At 36.8% G+C, this 20,975-nt stretch overlaps 1 protein-coding gene across 5 annotated transcripts in view; it reads right to left on the bottom strand.

Moving 5' to 3' along the window:
- The window catches only part of Aff2 (ALF transcription elongation factor 2), a 484,064-nt gene that overhangs the window by 322,050 nt on the left and 141,039 nt on the right, over nt 1-20,975 (bottom strand). For 3 of the 5 annotated variants that reach the window (XM_070039612.1, XM_070039609.1, XM_070039607.1), the window contains exon 2: nt 5,213-5,345. In XM_070039612.1, coding sequence (XP_069895713.1) covers nt 5,213-5,345 — 133 coding nt within the window. The remainder of the gene's footprint in view (nt 1-5,212; nt 5,346-20,975) is intronic. The other 2 variants (XM_070039611.1, XM_070039608.1) reach the window with 1 other exon arrangement.

The raw sequence follows: 20,975 nt of genomic DNA on the forward strand, positions 1-20,975 counted from the left end.
AGATAATTGGCTGATTCCTTAAAGGTGACCTCTGTAGCCATTATTTTCTAAGTAATCACAATTTCAATGTCATCAAATAAATGCATTTTCCAAGTATTTTCAGGCATAAATTAAATGTCTGGTTTGTGGATCATGACTAACAGCACTCCTTCATTTAAGCTTTTTTTTGCCTCTCATTACTTCAGGAAATGCAAACTTCCCACAGTTTGCTTCTAATGCTTTCTACAAATCATCAATAATTTCATTACCAGGCTAATGTGCTATTTTTTAATAAAAGAAGAAAAATGACTAAAAGTCTGAAGTTCATTTTTGCTTTTTTATTGTGACTAAAGTAGGTGATTTAATAATTCTTTTTTTCTAACTCTATAGTTAATCTCTCTAAACTGTAAGTTGCCATTTCTCTCTTTGCTTATAATAAGGAAAATAGCCTGAATTTTCAGAGAACTTTCCAGATTTGAAAGCAAGGTTTTTCTGGTTGTTTGATTTGATCATTACAACTACCATGGGTCAGCTTTAGCCTTCATTTCTTATTTAGTTGTCTCTACCACACCATAAATGACCTTGGGAAAGCCACTTGGATTTCTCTGCATCTCAGTTTCCTCATTCTTACTGAGCTATGACAAGTTGTAAATTATTATTATTATTAGTAGTAGTAGTAGTAGAGGTAGTAAAAGCTATGATTCACATTAGAAAGCAGTAAACTAGGGATCAGAGAAATGAAATTTCTTCCCCATAGTTTCTAAATAGTAACCTTAGCAAGTTTTTTAAAGTATTGTGAGAAGATAAACAACTTCCTGTTACACATACAGAATAGCACAGAACTGGATACAAAGTCTAAATCAAGGGCTGGAAAGGTGGCTCAGTGGTAGAGTGCTTGCCTTGCATGCATGAGGCCCTGGGTTCGATTCCTCAGCACCACATAATCAAAAAGAAAAAAGCCGGAAGTGGCGCTGTGGTTCAAGTGGTAGAGCACTAGCCTTGAGCTGAAGAGCTGAGGGACAGCGCCCAGGCCCAGAGTTCAGGCCCCACGACCGGACCCCACAAAAAACAAAGTCTAAACCAATCAAGTACAAAACTATGAAGTTTCAAAGAAGCCACCTAACTTCTCTGAGTTAAAATTGTCTAAACAAGGTGAAAGGTGTATTCCACTTTTTTAAAGAAGTAAATATGCACATATATAATGTCTCAGCACACAGAAGGTACATTCATTCCTCTTCCTCACTAACCTAATTAAGCTAAACAGGCCAAAAGACTTTATACTTCTCTAGGTACTTTTGAAGATATCCTCTCAACTGCATAGCACAGTCTGTAATTTGAAAGATAGAAGCTACCCCAGACAGAAATTCATCCCCATTAATGGAATATTGGGGAAAGCAAGATTCTTTCCATACTGACTTTGGCAAAGGTGAACCAAAGAAGGAATAACAAATCATCCAAGCACAGGAGAGATCACTGCCTCATTTTGCCAGTAAGTAGGGCAGTAGGTAGTAGAGTTGGTTGCTCACAGTGGCTTGTTTATGATCTATTGAAGTTATTGGACAAGGAATCACCGTGTTTTAGACTGAACTGTGATGTGACTAGAAGCTTCCTGAAGGTCCTGCTTTATCAGCAGGAATTTTTATTTTCAATTTGTAAAGTTTTATCATTACAACTCTAAGGAAGACTTATGGTAAGGCCTTTCTAGCAGAAGAATGTGGACCTACTTTATGATTTCTACTGCTATGGACATATCCAGATATGTCAAAGGTATCTACTACAGGCTTGGCCTAGAAAGGCCACTGGAAGTACAAGTCAGTTTTCATGTTATTGTATGATGTGAAAATAGGAATATTCCTCAGTGGTCTTCCAGGGAAAACTGAGCATGGACATAGCATGTGATAGCAACTGATCATCAAAGCAAGAATGAAAGAAAGGGGAATTACCACATCATAAACTATTAATGTGATTCCTTCCCTTCTTTTTGATTTGGGAACAAAGGCTCTTCCCCATGAACAAGCACAAAGGTAGTAAATGACTGGCTAAATATTCCCATTTTTGTCTGTACCTAACATAGACATGAATATGAAGACAGATCACTTTCAGAAACTTTTAGCCATGTTGATAACAGGGATGTTCTCTGTCTTCTCAAAGTTACACGACTAACATATAAAAATAAATGTGTCTGTTCCATAGTCCTGGTTAAGAGGTATGAAGATCATTACTTTAAAATTATGAAAAATAAAGCAATTATTCTCCACCTCCTAATAGTGTTAAGGACTTTAAGAGTAAGTTCCTTTACTAGAGTTCATTTTTTAATCCATCTAAAGGTAGGATGTAAAACTCATCTGTGTGTTCCATCTCTACCTAAAAAAATGGACAAGATGTACATTATGTTTTAAGATCCCCACCAAAAACAGAGGCTACTTCTTACTTTATCCCCAATATTTCTTTCATCCCCCTATTTTGATGTCACTCTAACATTCCATCCACATCTTCCTCTTTTCAATGGCTTGTGAATCTTAACCATCTCTCCATCTTGTATATCATTAAATCTCCTCTGGGACCTTGCACTACTCTGAATCAGCTCTCTTTCCTACCTCCATTGACATTGGATCTTTCCCATAAATCTCTAAATATGCTCATGTTTCTCTCACTTAAAAACAAAGGAGGAGGCTACAATGCTTGATAAGAAATGTACTCGTTATCTTGCCCATGTAATTATAACCCCTCTGTACGGTATACTCAAAATAAAAAAAAAACCCAAAACCAAAACTCCCCTCTATATAATTTCTCACCTTACTTTCTAACTTATCTTCTTTCCTTCCTCCAAACCAAACCTCTCTGCAATATCAAGTAGACACTGAGTACTATTCTTTGATTTTTCCATTCCATTCTTCTAGCCATAGCACTTGACTTTCCACAATGATGACCATGATCGACAAATAAAATGCCTCAGCCTGGGGTCACTGATTTCCTCATAGCTTCCAAATCCAGCACCCATCATATAGACTTTCCCTTTTCTGACCTCTCTAAGTCATACAACTAGCAAATCTTTGTTACCTAAAATCCCTGGTTGACTGGGTGGGTTTCTATTAAACTTTTCTTTACTTCTCTGCCTACAAATCCAAGCATCCCTTTTTTGGTCTTCTTTCTCAGTTGTTCTTTTCATCACCTCCTTTATCTTAGATACCAATCTCCAGAATTGTTTTTCCTTCTTGCTTTGTTGTCTGACTTTGTGGTATTTAGCTTATATCTTCATAGGTAGTTGCTACATAATCAAAACAGAAAAATCCCTCTTTTGACTACTCCCATGAGTGATCATATATCTAAGGTTTACTTAATGTCTTTTTCCAATGACTACTGGCTATTCAAGTTCAACATGCTCAAAGCTGGGTTAATATTAATTACTTAACTACTTATGATTAATCAAGCAAGCTAAATATACACATCCAAAAGCAGTATATAAATTAGATCACTTGAGCTTGGAAAAAAATATCTTTTTAGAAATTATACTAGTAGTAGTGACAGTTTGAAAACTGGCAGCTTAGTTAAGAGACATAAGTCTCTTTTCAGGGTAACAAAACTTGGAAGGTACTCACATGTCTCAGTCAAGACTGGTTATTCTGAACAAGGTAGCAAAAATCTGGCCTCAGTAGTCATCAATTCAAACAACTGGCTCTCTACCCCAAAGCCTTCTGAAGACCAACTCTGTCCTCATTAAGAACTTTTCCTGAATTTGCTCTCCCTCATTAAATAATGACTTATTAATCTCAATTCACAAAAATTTTCTCTATTGTTTTATTTCTTATAAGCATGCTTTCATTAAAGAAAGTATACTACTACTAGAATTTTTTTATACAACCAGAGAACCGGGTGCTGGTGATTCATGCCTGGAATCCTAACTACTTTAGGAGGCTGAGATTTGAGGATCATGGTTTGAAGCTAGCTCAAGCAACAAAGTTCATAAAATTCTTTTCTCCAATTATTCACCAAAAAACCAGAAGTGGATAATGTGGCTCAAGTGGTAGAATGCTAGCCTTGAGTAAAATGCTCAGGGACAGTGCTCAGGTCCTGCGTTTAAGCCCTAGCACTGACACAAAAAGAACAACCAAGCTAAACCAAACAAAAAAACATAAAAAGCAGAACTTCCTTTACAATCTCTTCACAATCATGCCTTAACTTCACCCTGATAAATAGATAGATAGATAGATAGATAGATAGATAGATAGATAGATAGATACACAGAGATAGATTAGATAGATAGATAGATAGATAGATAGATAGATAGATAGATAGATAGATAGATAGATAGATAGATAGATAATGGAAATCTACTCATCCATCAGAAAGAATGATATTTTACCATTCATAAAGAAATGGAAAGACTTGGAAAAAATTATATTAAGTGAAGTAAACCAGGCTCGAAGAAACATAGGTTGCATAGTTTTCCTCATTTGTGGTAATTAGAATGTGCCTATAAATCTGTAATTAAATCCACTGAATTATAGACAGACAGACAGACAGACAGACAGACAGACAGACAGACAGACAGACAGACAGATAGATAGATAGATAGATAGATAGATAGATAGATAGATAGATAGATAGATAGATAGATAGATAGATAGATACAGTTTCTCAGTTGGTATTGGAGTTACACAATAGCCAGGATATGACTAGAAAATCAACCTAGCTATACTTCATCCTCTGGTCAAGCCAAGCTTCTAACCCATGATTTGAAATCACCAGTAAAAATGATTAGCTTTTTCCTGTATCTTAAGACACTGATTCTCAAATAGCACTCAAAACATTGAACAATTGCTAACAACCTAATATGGAAAAGGAAATCTTTGGTCATGCAATGGTTGTAACACATTGGGAAGAGAAATATGCATACGCATTGACAGTCTGATGAAGTCTTCAGGGCTGACAAACCACAGCACTGAGAGCATAGAGGGGACATTCCTTGCTGGAGCAAGGGTAGGGTAGTAAAGGCTCCCTGAAGACAGGAAGTGTCACATGCTTCCTTTGATCTTACTGAGCTTCTCCAAGAAAATGGATTTTATCACTGAAGACTTTCTCAGAAACCTGCAATTGTCTCAAGTTTAACATATGTATATTTTTCATTTGATTCTCCTAGAAATGATTTAGGTGCTTTAAAAATAAATTAAATGTTGATTCATGAGTTCAAAATGATAACAAGCAAGCCTTTTGAGAAATATAAATTACATACATATTCAGCTACCTTGTACGGCTCCCCAAAAAGATCAAAGCCTGAAGAAAAGAGACCATCTTCTTGCTGAACTTCTTGATTCCTCCGTTCCCATTCCCTTTTCTTAAGTGCACTACGATCTTGTTCATAGTGACTGACATGTAAAGGAAGAGACAAAAAGAGAAAAAAAGATTCATTAGTCATGTAAGTCATTTAGATCTCTCATATTGTTAAATAAGAAGAAAAGCAAGTCAGTACTACTCAAGTTCATATTTCATAGAGGACAGAGAATCCTTTTTCCTCCTACTGAATTCAAGATCCCGACTAGTTCTTTACAATAAAGAAACAATGAAAATGTTTTTCTTGTAAGTGTTAAAATTGTCTTTAAGGAGCTGTTTATAGGGGCTTCAGCTCAACATGTCCCTTTTTGAGTGCAATGCATCTTGACCATTTGATTACTTGATCTTCATCTTGACCACTCCCTTCATCATTGTCCCCCATCTCTCCCAAACTCATCCATCCCCTCAATTTATCTATTTCCATTTGTACACATGCACATTGAATATTATGACAGCATTTTCCCACCTTTCCTCTCTCCATTCTTCTCCCCTCCTTCCGTTCACCTCACCCTCTCCTGGTAACACATATTTCAGCTTCCTGGTATTCAATTTCTTGAAATGTAAGTTAATTGTTTGAAGGAGTTATGCCATTGCCACCATCCTTGTGTATACAATATTTACCCAATGCTTCTGTATATATGCACATGAGTCTATGTATGTTTCATATATATTCATAATTGAGATACTTCCACTTATGAGAGATAACATCTGCCCTTTGACTCTCTGACCTGACTTACTTTATTTAATGTAATTTAGAAAACAAAGATTTTAAAGTAAAAATTGTACTCATTAATAGGCAAGTATGATGTAATTCTCTTCCCTTGTCATTTTCTGATTATTACAAGCAAATACACATTCCCCAAAAGTCAGTCTGCCATTCAGAGAAAGACTGAATTAAAGGTATATTGTGTGCCAACTACCCATGGCTCAGAATCTACAAATGTCCCAAAGTTCCAAGGGAGAGGAATTATTAAAGCATTGAGGTTTAGAGATGCAGATAAACTGGAATTCTGTCCTAAGACTCTCCTCCCTCAATAAATTAAGTCATAGGAGATTTTAATGACCTTTAACTCTTTTGTGAAATGGCACACATAGAGACACACTGTTTAGTGTCCACCCCATTTTTGTTTAGTTGTTATTTCAGTTTTTCGATACTTTGCCTTAGAAATGACTTAAAAAAACCTGTGGGGAAACACTTCATAGAGGAAAGTCCCTGGCTGAAATGCTTTCCTAGTAATGAAAGAAAGGATGAATCGGAAGCCTTGAACGATGTTAATGCCCAAATGTTACATAAAAATCAACTCTGTAATGTTCATTGAGTTTCAGGCTTCCTCCTTGGAGGATTAAAACCTTCCAAGATGGAACACTTCTTTATTAAGAAAAATATTTTAATCACATAAAACTTTACATTAAACATGATTTTGAAGCATTTTCCCACGTTTTATTAGCATCAATTAGTTGTACATATCTCTCCAGATAGGCACATAATGCACCTCAATTGGCTCAGCTTCCCCATCTGTCACCCTCATTCTCCTTACTAGCTTCTAAAAGTCATCCCAAGTTTCACTGTTCCATTTTATTCATGTACATAAAGTATTTTGACCATATTCTTCCTTCACCGTTTCTTTGCTCTTTCTCTATCACTAGTAGGTCCACACACCCCTTACAGGATCTATTTCATATTCCTAGCTTTCATTGTTTTTCAGTTCATGCTAATTGTTCAAAGAGTTTTAGTAGAGAATTTCACACATGCATGTGTAGCTTTTTAATCCAACTGACCACTTGCTTCCTCTCACTTTCCCCATCCCTTCTACTCCTAATATTCAACAGCTTTCATTTAATCTATAGATCTTAGAGTACAGGTTGAGCATCACTAATTTGAAAATCTGAAACTCAAAATAACCTTAAACTTTTTCACATGATGCCACAAGTTGAAAAATTCAATTTCCCATCTGACATCCTGTGACCAGATCACAGTCAAAATGAAGACACACATATAGCTATTATATAAAATTGCTTTCAAGTGCTAAGGATTATATGCAACAGAAATAGATTTCCTGCTTAGACTTGCGCTCGTCCCCCAAAATGGTTCACTCTGTAATTGTAACTATTCTGAAATCAGAAAACAATGTGACGTCAAAACTACTTCTGCTGCCAAACATTTCAAATAAGAGATATTGAACTTGTACTGTATTTTACTGAGGATTTTTGGGGCTACACTCTTGATGTTAGCCTTATCTAAAGTTAGTATGTGCATGTGTATATGTATGTGTATGTGCTGAGAAAAAAATTTTAATTTTATTTTTATCTTTAAGGAATTCTGCAAAGGAGTTGCCATTCAACAAGAGAAAATTTAAATTCTATATTAATATAATATGCTTAGCAGTTGTCAATTCAGTTTTCCTTCTTTTTGCTATTATTACCATATTAATACTTGATTCAATAATTAATATGCAAATAACAATAGTAGCTAAAGGAGTTATAGAAAATAGATATTAAAGTCAAGTTGTGGAATTTGTATATATCAGAAACCATAATAACTATCATTGATAGACTAATTTGCTCCTGAGTGTCATGGCTTTACAAGACTATAAACTATCTACACATATGTAAGACATTGATATATGAGGAATATGTGATGTCACAACACTTAACCATCTTCTCTCAAGGGAAATCCTTGAACGATCAAATTTAAAGTGACTTTGAGAGTCAGATCTTTTCAACAAAACCACACATTCCACCATTTCAAAATAGCCACCACATTTATAGGGTGCTTCAGTGAACATTATACTTTCAGAATACAAAGAATGCCAGGCCTGTAAGGGTTCACACTCAAGTATATGTTCAGAAAATGATATTACTCTATGAGGAAAGAAGAGAAATCCTCAGACTCCTCTTCAAAGCCCCAGCACTATATTTTGATTCTGCCTGGTCAAAAAAGATGTCATTCAAAATAATGGAATCTAGTCTATTATATGCTATCTAAGAAGCTCCCCACTGGTATTATATTTAGTGGTATCACATTTCATTTTGATGCTCAGGTTGACATCAGAGTTCCACAAAGAGGTCATGTGCCTCCTGGTTTTCTACTAGGGGCTGATGTAGAAACAAGCAGGTATAGTAATGTCTTCAGTCCATTAACCATGCAGCATGAATTTGTACCTCAATATCACCTATCAGCCACAGGTAATCCAAGCCCATCCATTTGTCTCCATGTTAGAAAGACAGAGTTATCAGAGTGGTGGGGATAGAGTAACAAGTTCGTACAGTATTTGGCGGTGTGGTGGAAGGAGAATGTGTTACAAAGGAGAAGCACATGTAATTTCTTTGCCTTCCTTAGGAGATGATTTTCAACAGGTAGACAAGAACCCAGGTCTGCTGCTTCCAAGTACAGTGAACACGTGTCAGTTTTCTAGCTATCTAGTCATTTCATGCACCTGACAGCTCATAATGACAGGCCTATAGATCACATTTAATTTGCCCATGAAGAGAACTCAACTGCTTTGGTCTCTTGGCTTTGCAAAGTACCTTCCTTCTCCTCTGTCAGAAAGATATAATTAAAACCCTGAAGGAAAAAATAAAGAAGAAGAAGAAAAGCAAGCATGCTTTGACTTGTATGACAACCCTTCAAGCAGCCAGCAGGAAGGGCATTTCAGAGCTTTCGACCTGGCTTTGATTTGTCCAGAGGCTCTTGGCTACATTTTGCATCAGTTCATTACCTAGGAAATTCCAGACAGAAATTTAAATAGCAGATTGAATGTGCACACGGATGCTATCTGTTGCAAGCAAAAGTGCCTGCTACATTTTTTTTAACACATCTAACAAAGAACAGTTAATTCTCATATCTCTGGTGAGAATGGCTTTACTCTTCATAGAGTTCCACTGCTCTTGGAAGGTAATCACATAGTTCCAACTTTTTCCTTTCTTGTTCAGCATGGCATTGTAACAAAAGCTTCACACAGTGAGGTTTAATGAGGAATGAACTACATGGTGATGAGGCTTTCAATGTGCAACATCACTGCTTTCTGACTGAAACCAACATTACTAATTTGAAGCCCCAGCTAATTGAAACTACAGTTATGTATTTAGCCTCTTGTTATACCTACTGCCATTTATAATTATGAGGACCTCTTTGTATACTCAATTAAAGTTCTTATTATTCAGGCAGTTTCTGTTTGAACCCATGAGTCCTGCAGAGGCTACAGGAAAGTGTATTCTGTCCCCTGATGATTTAATGGATTTTGTACCTTCCAGCTTGTTTTTATAAGGAAACAATGGCCCATGGCCCACAAGCAAATGCCCAAGCCAGGAACTGGATTAATCATTATATTTTTGGTCTGAAGAATTGGAGTTTTACTCAAAGTGATGAGGACACAACGGTCCTATTGGCATGAAATTCCATCTTTTCATTGAAAAGTTCAGCCCCAAAGATAAACTCAAGGACTCACTACTATTAGCAAGTTAGGATGATTTTTCAAACTGCTTTTTCTCCTGCATGTAATGACAATTGTCACACCATGCTAATATAAAAACTGTTGCTCTTTCAAAACCAGTCACTGGTGAATTACCCAAAGGTTCTAGGGTTTTTGTGTCTACATCTTTTTTTTTTTTTTTTGCCATTCGCTATACTCACTGTTCAGAAAAGACAGTAACTATTCTGTGAAGTACCTTGTTGAACCAAGTTGTGATGACAGGAAGCTTCTCTATCAAAAGATATTATGCTGGCTGTGATCTCATTCCCCTGTGTGAATCTTTGTCCTCCAATTACAGAGAAAATGCCCTCACTCACATAGGAGGAAACTAACACCATCCTAAAATGAGTAGAGCTGTCCCAAGCCCTCATCCAGCCTGTGACAAAGGAAGATCTGAACGTGTGTTGTTGTTGTTGTTTTTTCCTATCTTCAGAGTGGAATTATTTCTTTGTAGTCTCTTCTTACAGTCCCCTATTAGAGTCCTCAATCCTGATCTTGTATATAGGAAACTCTTGTGTTTGCACATTAGAAGCCCCAGGTACATTTGTAGGGCAATCAAATTCAGGGCCCAGGTAGATTCACTGAGGTCTAGAAAGTTCAATTATGCCATTTTCATTAGCTCACAGTGGTAGCTCACTTGGCTGACAATGCAGACTTGTCTTTCAGAACAGAATCTGTGAAAGCAAGAAGACACTTCAGTAATCATCTAGCTGTGGGGTCCTCATTTTATAGATGAGCAAATTGAACTAGAAAACGTAATGGGCCTCACAGCAATTCTTTGGCAGAAGGAAGAGGCTCAAGCCCAGCTTTTCCTCTGACAAAACTAGCTCTCCACCCAATATCTAAGGCTTGACTCCCTGGTCTCCTGTATTTTCATCATCCTCCAGAATATGAGTCTCACTGGTACCCATTGGTCAAGTTTTCTTAGCATTACATTTGAATAGAAATTGCCAGTAGGAAAAAATTTTAGGGATTTAATTCGGATTCAAGTATAGAAATAAAACACATTCGTTTCCTTACGTCAAAATATATAGATCCTAAAGGGATTATAAAATTAACTTATCTGTGGGAAAGATACTGGGTTAGGGAGGAAAAAAACCAGTTTAAGTCCATTTGGATTAATATTTCATGAAGCTTACTAATCATTGTTTATATTATTTGGTTATTTTACAAAGCTACTTGGGGAAACATGACAAAAACAAAACACTGATATTTTAAAGTGATGAGTTTCTTGAAAAACACTGCCAACTAATATAGAATATTACTGTGTTATGGTCCAACTGGAATAAACAACTCCATTCTGGCTACTATCTCTGTAAAAGCAGAACATACGTATTTAATTCAACCAAGAGACAAACAAGTAGTAACTCACTCTTTGTGGTTCTCCTGAATGAATTTCTGCCCTGTATAAAATTTGTGGATTTTTTTTATACTTAATGTTTCAGAGTCCCAAATAGTACCTCCTAAAATAACAAGTCTGAGTTTGTGTTTGAAACTTTCATTGAATCTTTATATATCTAATGTTGAAACAACAAAAAAATCTGAACTGGAAACTTGTGGCTCCTGCTTAAAATTCTAGCTACTCAGGAGGATATGGATTCCAGGATAAATTAGGAAACAAAATAACCAAGAGACCCATTGTAACCATTAGATAGGCACAGTTGCATGCTCCTTGGGAGGCTCCACCTATTGTGGGAAGTATAAAAATAGGAGAATTGTGATCCAGGATGACCTGGGCAATAAAGCAAGATATAAATAACAAGAGCAAAAAGGTCTAGAGGCATGAATCAAGTGGTAAAGCATCTATCTAGCAAGTGTGATGCCCTAAGGTTAAACACCATTATACACACATTATACATACACACACACACACACACACACACACACAGAGAGAGAGAGAGAGAGAGAGAGAGAGAGAGAGAGAGAGAAAGAGAGAGAGAGAGAGAGAGAGATTACAGTAAATATCTTCAAAATCAAATCCAACTTTAAACTTATTTTGTCTAATACATGTGAAATGTTAACTCTAAAACGATAGAAAAAGTTAAGGCAGGCTATCTTATTTTACAAGTATGGGGAAATGCATGAGAATCTTGGATCTGAAGATGTCAAACATAGAATAATATACAATCAGGCCTGCATTCATGGTTCATTGGTATTGCCAGCCTTGCGTATCAAATTGAAACCCTAGGGGTTAGGAAGGTGGCTCGGTGGTAGAGTGCTTGCCTTGCATGCATGAGGCCCTGGGTCCCATTCCTCAGCCAGAAGTGGTGCTGTGACTCAAGTGGTAGAGTGCTAGCCTTGAGCTAAAGAGCTCAGGGACAGTGCCCAGGCCTAGAGTTCAAGCCCCACAACAGACCAAAAAACATTTTTTTTGAAGCCCTGAGTTCAAACCCCAGTGCCACCATCACCAAAAAATCTGGCCATTGTAGTTTCAGCAGGCCAAGTGCTGATTCCCCTAGTTCCCTTAAACGTGTATTTTGTAAAATAATGTTTGTACCAATACTATCATAAATTCTTATTTAAAAAAAGCTTAAGATTACAGTATAGGGGCAACTTCTGAAAATGATACCAAAGGTTCAACTCATCCAGAAAACTTTAGTCTTTATTCTCAGTTCTGTCTCACCTTCTCTACTTCACTAGTTTTCTGTTATATGAGATCAGTTTTATTGAGATACAATTCATATCCCATACAATTTCACCCATCCTATGTGTACAATTCAATGTATGATTACATTGTATACTCACTATGCATCTATCATCATTATAGTATTTTCACCCATCTAGAAAGAAGCCTTGTACCTCTCAGGGATCACTCTGACTTCACATCTTCCCTGCCATCTAGCGAAGCCTAGGCACACACCAATCTACTGCCACTGAACAAATGTAACCATTTGGGATTCTTCATATATGTGTAATGATACAACATGTGACTTCCTGAACCTTGCCTCATGTTTTCAAAGCCTATCTATGTTGCTCCAATCATTTCTTCTTAGGGCTGAATAATATTCCCCTGAATAGATATGTCAGGTCCATGCTCATGAACACAGATCAATATTTGTCTTCCTAATGATTTACCTCAGACAGTTTATCTTTCGCTCCTTATGATCAAAGGTTCCTTCTAACATTTATTTGTATTATCCTTTTTCTTTTATTTTCTTTTTATTATTATCTTTGAGTATTGTGCAAAGAAGTTGCCATTTAGCAGAAGAGATTATGAATACAATGTATCTTGATCAATGTCACTCCTTTCCACAAAGCATACCCATCCCTTGTCTATGTACTCCTTCCTTCACTTAATTTGTAGGTTACACACTGGATTCTTGACTGCATTCTCCCCCTCTTCTCCACTTCATTCACATACCCCTTAACCCCACCTCACACCCTTTCCAAGGACCTACTTCCTGGTGCTTTATTTTGCTGAACTTTGATTTTGCCTTTATAAGGAATTACACTACATGACTGTTTTGGCCAACCTCCCAAACTCCCAAACTTGTAGAGATTATATAGCTCTATAAATGTAATTGTACAAATACCAATTAGTCAAGCTGAAAAGATGGTTTCATACATCTAGGAATGGTGAAAAACGTAGGGAAACAACGTAATAATGTCATACCAAGGGAAGAAGTTTATTTTGTTTTTTTTTTCTAGTATATAAGCTTTAAATAATTCTATCAAGTGTCCAGAAATGATATTGTTCAGGTTCAGAAGATGTGGGATGGACTCTCTTTCACGTTCAGTCTTTCTGATCAGTAATCACTCATTTTATGTTCATAAGCCTTGGTTTCATCATGCATAAAATAAGAAGAATATTTACATTTCCTCTTTGGTTAGTATAAATGTTAAATATGACAATGCATGAGAAAAGGTGTTTATAAACTACCAATGGCTGTTCAGTGTTCATGGATAGGGTCACTGGGACTTTCCTACTTTAAAAATCACAACTTTTTAATCACATATTCACTTGGTGAAACCTGGGAAGTTGCTAAATCTGAGATAACTATCACTGTTTATACATGCAAAACTGAGGCAGCCTACAGTGGCACAGGAATCCGAGATCCGATCCATGTGACCTCACTATATGGCTAGCCCCCGGCAAAGAATGAAGGACTCTCTATAAAAATAACTAAAGCATGAAAAGTCATGCATCCAGAGGTAGAGCACCTGCCCAACAAGAACAATGCTTTCAATTCAAACCCCAGTATTTTCAATAAATAAATAAATAGAAATAGTAAATAATAATTTAAACTGAGCTTGGTATGATGGTTCACACCAATAACTCGAGCACTGAGGAAGTAGAGAGAGGAGTCTGTGATTTCAAGGCTATCATAGGCTACAGAGTGAGTTTCAGGTCAATGTGGATTATATAGTAAGATATTGCCTCCAAAAATCAAAAACAAGTTACATAAAGAAAATGAAGGTTCATAAAAATACAGACTCTGCAGTGAAATACCATCTTGAAGAGAAAGGCACCTAGTTGACCAGTAGACAAAATTAATTTCCAAATAAATATTCACCTGAATTTCAAAACAATACCATTTTTTTTTACTTAAAGTACTTCTAAATTATGTTAGAAAGCCCCAAAGTAATTCACAGGAATCCCATATATACAAAAACTTCAGCCTTTGCATATGAGGCAATTATTCATAGATACATTTCTTTATTTGACTGATTTGGGAGTGCCTCAATTTGCTAGAATTAACCTGAAGCAATCATTCTTTTACAGGGAGGTAAATCAAAGACCGGGCATGTTTAGGGAACAGATGTATTCTATTATGCAAAAATCTACATTGCTAATAGATATGGGGAGAAGCACCAGTAAGGTGAAACAGAATAGATTTGTCACACACAGCAATGTCAAGGATAATATTAATCAAATCCAGAGGCCACCCTTTGAGTCAGAAGAAGATTCTAGTCTTCCTCACAGAAAGTAAGAGCACTTATACACAGGCACATCTATACTTTGTTTACACAACAAGCCTGGTACAATTGATTGAAGGGCATTCTCAACACCTTGTGGAATATCTTAGCATATGAATGATTTTTTAAATTTAATTGTGAACATACTGTACAGAGGAGTTACAATTACGTGGGCAGGATAATGCGTACATTTCTTACCAAGCATTGCAGCCTCCTCCTTTGTTTACCCTTCACCTCCCTTAGCATATGAATGATTTTTAGAGTATGATCTGTTCTCTAAAATCAAGCACAAATGGACACTCATACAGATATTGATGATGAAAAATATTATTGGACCAAAATAAAATTCCATTTGTAACATTAATGTAATGCTTACTTTATTTTTATTTCAATTTTATTTTCAATGTCATGTACAGAGAGGTTGCAGTTACACAAGTGAGGTAATGAGTACATTTCTTTTTCAACAGTATTACCTTCTCCCTCATTTTCTCCTAATTTTCTCCCCCAGCCTCCACCTCCCCAAACTGTAAAGTTCATTTCCAACATAGTGTCTTGTGAGCATCACTGTAGAATTGGTTCACCCTTTGTCCCACTGTTCAAATTCCATTTTAAAGCATTCTAGTTTAATAGATATGTCATTTTCCTGTGGAAGAAACAATTAGTCTAATAACTCAAAGGTACCGTGAGTCCTACAGAAGTACTTAGAAGATAAACATTTTCTAGAAGTCTTCAGAATACACTCTAAAGGCAGTCTCTTTAGTGAAAACAGATTTTTTTTTTTGGTTGCATGCATTAAAACTGTTGGCTAAGAGATGTGGTCTAGTATTCCCCATTGCTTGATAGGGTTCCTGTTCCTCCCACAAGTGTTACTTTCCTCCTCTCCTAGGCACCTCAGGATCTGTCAAATATTCATTTACAGGTCTGTGACCTTCTGCTTTCTTCTCCTTTAACTTTATGTTAAGCGTTGTTCTTGCTTTTCTGTATGAATGTATCCTATTCATAGATGGCTTCATTCTACAATAGACAGTGGAGTTCCTTTACTGTTCTTGTAAGATATTGTTAGGTTAGTAATCTGACTTCCCCTTATATAAAAATTCATTCAAAACTTACTTGATTTCTGACCTGTTCTTTAATATGTCTTTACTATTACTCCTAAAGGTTCACTGAGCCATCAGTCCCGGAAATAAAAGCCTCGCAAGTGCCTTACTTCAGGCATCCCAAGCCACAAGACCCCCCCCCCCCAAACAAATGTATGATCCAAGATCTCACAAATCTGCTTCTCAGACTCAAGTAAGGGCATTGAATGGACACCACAAAGCAAAACAAAAATACATTGATAGACGATACAGTAAACACACTCATCTATATATTTGTAGTTCTTCATTCTGTTCAAAATCCAAAGTATACAAAAATCAAACTCTATGAAACCTGCCTGCCTCCATTGTTGGCATTATCCACCCTGCTCCTCATTGTTAATCCAAAGTAAGAATTTTTTACTTTTCTGTTCCGTCATGTTTTCCCCAGTATTTCTTCATGCACTCCTTTGTGTCAAGTTGCAGTTATCTCATTTATAATTCTGTCTCTAAATTAATCAGAAGTGACAGTAATGCTGAGCATTAAAGAGCTGCTAGTTCTAAATCTTGATTTACTTCAAGGAAATGTGAATATGCTTTCCATAATCAAAAATAGGTACACACATTCCTGAGAGCTAGGGCATAAAGGAGGTAGTGACAGGCTTTGAATGCTTGTGACGGCTCCAAAGTACTCTGTGGCTCTTTATTGAAATTCTGGCTCTAGGAGAGATTCAGTTTGTGGAACCCATGGTGCAGCTCAGGCATTGTTGTCTTCATGGTTGTCCTTGTCATTGCTTCACCCTCTTCCACTTTTTCTCTTAACTTTGGCTTGTCTTTTTATGGCCTATCTTACCCTACCTGCTCTTGGGAAGGGAGGGAATAAGTAGTGTTATGTTCAGGTGCACAAGGCTGTTGTAGGACCCCTGACCTTGTCCTGACCCATTATGTCCTGGCTTTATCCCACATATACATCCTAAAAGCCAGACCAGTTGCATCTGCAGTCCAACTACAAAGAATCATTCTATCTTGTACATTAGGAAAATGTCACTATTTCTTGTGTGTGCTCATTATATATGGAGAATTCTTTTCCAAGTTCAAGTCTTAATATAACCTCCTGGCTTCTCATAAATGACACTTTTAAAAGGTGTTTTATTTTCAGTCAACTATAAGCATGTCAATTTCAATAACTACTTAATTTAAAACAATATTTTCCCAGAAATAGTATTCTTAATTACTTTTAAACTAAGGAAATTAATGCCCTTAAGGAGCAGTTTATAATGGACAATTTTAAGCTCAGTCTGTTTTTGTGTCTCACAAAACCCTTTGATCCATGTGCACTCACTAATTTTACCCCCTACAGGCTTAACCTTTTGGCCTCTGCCTTTTTCCATGCTGCACGCCCACAGAGCTCTGGCCTGAGCGAGGAAGCCAGACAGCAAAGATCTCCAGGCAAAGCCTGCTTCCCCTGCTCCTGCCACTCATCATGACTCCACACTTGTTTTTTCACAGAAGCCTATGAGTGTGAGTGTGAGCTTCCCTTGTCTTATAGTTTTCTTCTTCCTTCCAGAAGATGCCTGACTAGAATCAGATTAAACATACATGTAAACATATGTACACAAATGTATGCACTTAAGTATGGTATATGCCGGGGAGAATTCCAATGGCATAGCTTCTTTGAATTAACTTCTGGTCTAACAAAATGATAGCAGGAAGCTGGTACTTAAATGATCAGGGACTGGAGAGGGCAAGGGGAGTGGGGGCAGATGAAGAAGTTCAGGAGAATATAGTCATAACATTCAATAGACATTTGGAAAAATGGAACCTGGAAAACTGAAGGGATGTTTGGTGGTGAGGATGGAAGAAAAAATGACAAAAAGGCATAAAACTGATCAAAATGCATTGTTCTTAGAAAGTGACATATTGAATTGTAAATCTTTTCTACAACTAGTTAAAGACAATAAAATATAATTTTAAAAGTCCATTGCCTAACTAGCATATGTCTAGGACAAGCAGAAGAGGTCAAAAGCTAGGTACATTGGACCATATAACCTGATGATAAGCGAAATGAACTCCAAGATAGGGACACAAGAAGTTTTATTTTTGTTGCTGCTCTTTTTAATGTACTTACAATGTACTATGTGATTTTTTTTTGTTTCTTTGTATGTTCTTCCCCCATGGTAAAATCCCCGTTGTCACTGTATTTGATTCCTGTGTCCTGCATCTTGTATATACGTTGTTCTAATTTGAGGAAGGGAAGGGAAATAACAAAATGCTGAAATAAGGATACAAGTTGACCCATTGTAACAATGAGATGTACAAGATCGTCAGTTAAAAATGAACTTACTTTGTGGAGGGGAGGGAAGCGGGGAAAGCAAAGGATGGTAGGGGAAAAATAAAGGAGGGTGTAACAATGCTCTATAGGAAATAGACTCAATACCTTGCTCACATAATTGTAACCTCCCTCTTGCTCTCTCTCTGTCTCTGTCTCTGTCTCTGTCTCTGTCTCTGTCTCTCTCTGTCTCTCTGTCTCTCTGTCTCTCTCTGTCTCTCTCTGTCTCTCTCTCTCTCTGTCTCTCTCTCTCTCTCTCTCTCTCTCTCTCTCTCTCTCTCTCTCTCTCTATATATATATATATATATATATATATATATATATATATATAAGAAAAAAGTCAATGAGGCCATCTTCTGGGCCTGTATAGGGGAAAAAAGTCCATTGCCAATTGTGACATCCTGTGCCTCAGATGGTAAGCTTATTTTGAAACAGGATGGTTACAAGTGTTTACTAGTTAAGAGACAGTCATGCTAGAGTAGGATTGCCCCTTAATTCTCAATGGCTGATATCCTTATAATATGGGGAAGGATGATAACAGAGACACAAGGAGAAGGTGAAGACAGAGGTGTGATGTTGCTACAAGCCAAGGCATGCTAAAGATGGCCAACAAATCAGCATAAACTGAAATACAACAGATTCTCCCTCTCAGCCATCAAAAGCAACCAACCTACCAACACCTTGATTTCACAATTCCAGCCTCCAGAACTGAGACAACAAATATCGACTACTTGATGCCTCCCAGTTAGGGTATTTTTTGTTAGAGCCACCCTATTGAATGAATACACCCGTTTAGGAGTACTTTCCTGTGTTACCTCTTAATGAGAACTTTGGTCTCAGGGTGAACGTAGATAATTAACCATTAGGATATTGTTACCACACAGTGCAGGTTTTCTATTCCTGATATTTCTACTCTATCACAGCTCCCCTTTGGACTTCCAACTTCTTTCTTTTCTGATTTGCATGAAAGAACTTGTTGGTGTTAAAGGAAACTGTCACCAAGGAAAATGAATGCAAGTCTGCTTTCTCTTTATCTGGAAATGTGCCAAGCTCAGTGTGTAGCTCCTAATAATTTTTTTGACTAAATGAATGAACAAGTAAAAGGCAAACATATTTTCCTGCCCAAGTCCAGTGACAAATGATAACAAAGATATTCATTAATGTATTAATCTATTTAATCAATAAACATTTCCCAGATGTCAATGTCATGCCAGGTTCTGTATTTGGTGCCCAGAAAAAATAAGACAAAGTATAAGCTTTTAAGAAATTCATAGCCTAGAAAGGAAGGAAAATCTATTGCCAAACACTTCAAATGTAGAGTAATAAATGAATAAATTGACATGGGAACATTCTTCGATTGATTTGGGATGGGAAGCAAAATCAGGCAGTTGTGTTCCAATTGGGCCTTGAGCCATGGAAGAGGTGATATTCTGCACTTGGGGAGTTCAAATACACATGAACCAAGTGGCACTAAAGACAATCCCATGGAACATGCATGGAAGAGTGAACAACCTCAGTCCCATGGCTTGTTCATGGGATGTTTGGCAAAACTGGTCTATGAAACTGGCAGGAAAACACTCAGATGATCTGCTCTTCGGAAAACCTGGGAAAGAAGAATCGGATTTACACAAATGTCTGTATCCTAAGGTACAATTCTAGCTTCACTCGAGAGGAAGATCCTTGCCGAAAGAAATGGACGACAGAGAGAAGTATGCGAATGCTAAGCTCATAAAGAATAGATGAGATTTTCAAAGGGAAGCATTTATTGTTTCTTGTATTATAGCGCATTGTCTCTTGATATGATTAGTTATCAGTCTCAGTTATCCAAAACTGGTATGAAATAAAGCGTTTACGCAGTTATGCTTCATTGATGTCAGCTAGGGGAGCATGAAAATCTCCATGAAGGTGGGTAATTGATGTGTAAATCAGAACTCAATCACTCTGTAATAGAAATAGTCCCACTGAAAATATGCTTGTTGAACACAATCACATAGACGCCAAAAGGAGGAAGGGAGAGGAAAAAGGAAGAGAGGAAGGGGATAGAAGGTTTATCTATTAAAAATGATAATAAATAACAATTTTTACCATTTTCAATAGAGATGCTGTCAGAAATACTCTCAAGAAAGTTGTGACCAATATATTCCAATAGATTCCTTCTGTTCTGAGGAGTTGTTCCTGCATTATTGAAAGGCATGAAGCCTCTATAGTGAAGGTAATTTAAATTCTTTGATTGTTGTCGGTCGTGGGGCTTGAACTATAGGCATGGGCACTGTCTCAGCTCTTCAGTCCAAGGCTAGTACTCTACCTCTTGAGTCATAGCACCACTTCTGGCTTTTTCTGCTTATGTGGTGCTGAGGAATTGAACATAGGGCCTCATGCATGCAAGGCAAGCACTCTTCCACTGAGCTACCTTCCCAGCCCTATAGTGATGCTTAAAGAACAAATTTAAACAAGTTCCTCTTTTGAAACATGACACATGGAAATCATCTCAGTGATCGTGATTTGGTTAACAATGCTTTTTCTAACATACTTGCTATATTGATGAAAATTCTTTTGTCATTCTGAATTTGCTCTCTGAAAAGCAGTGAATAAAAATGGACAATGCCTTACAATTTAATATTTTAGAATTTCATATTTTAAATCAAGTTAACTTTATTCACAGAGAAAAAAGTGCCTATTTCTATCAACATCATAATCATTGGCATTAGCTCTTCTTTAGATGTCACTGGAATGTCTAGAGGCTAATTTTTCTTCCCCTGTACTGCTGTCATTGAATAAGAGAAAATGCTTTACATGAAATATTGCCACAATACTTTTAATAGCCAACATTTCTGCCAAGTAATTTGAAAAATGAACAATATATGCATCTTTTCT

The sequence above is a fragment of the Dipodomys merriami genome, unplaced genomic scaffold (genome assembly GCF_024711535.1).
Source record: "Dipodomys merriami isolate MVZ:Mamm:240054 unplaced genomic scaffold, mDipMer1.0.p SCAF_3, whole genome shotgun sequence".
Classification (NCBI taxonomy): Eukaryota; Metazoa; Chordata; class Mammalia; order Rodentia; family Heteromyidae; genus Dipodomys; species Dipodomys merriami.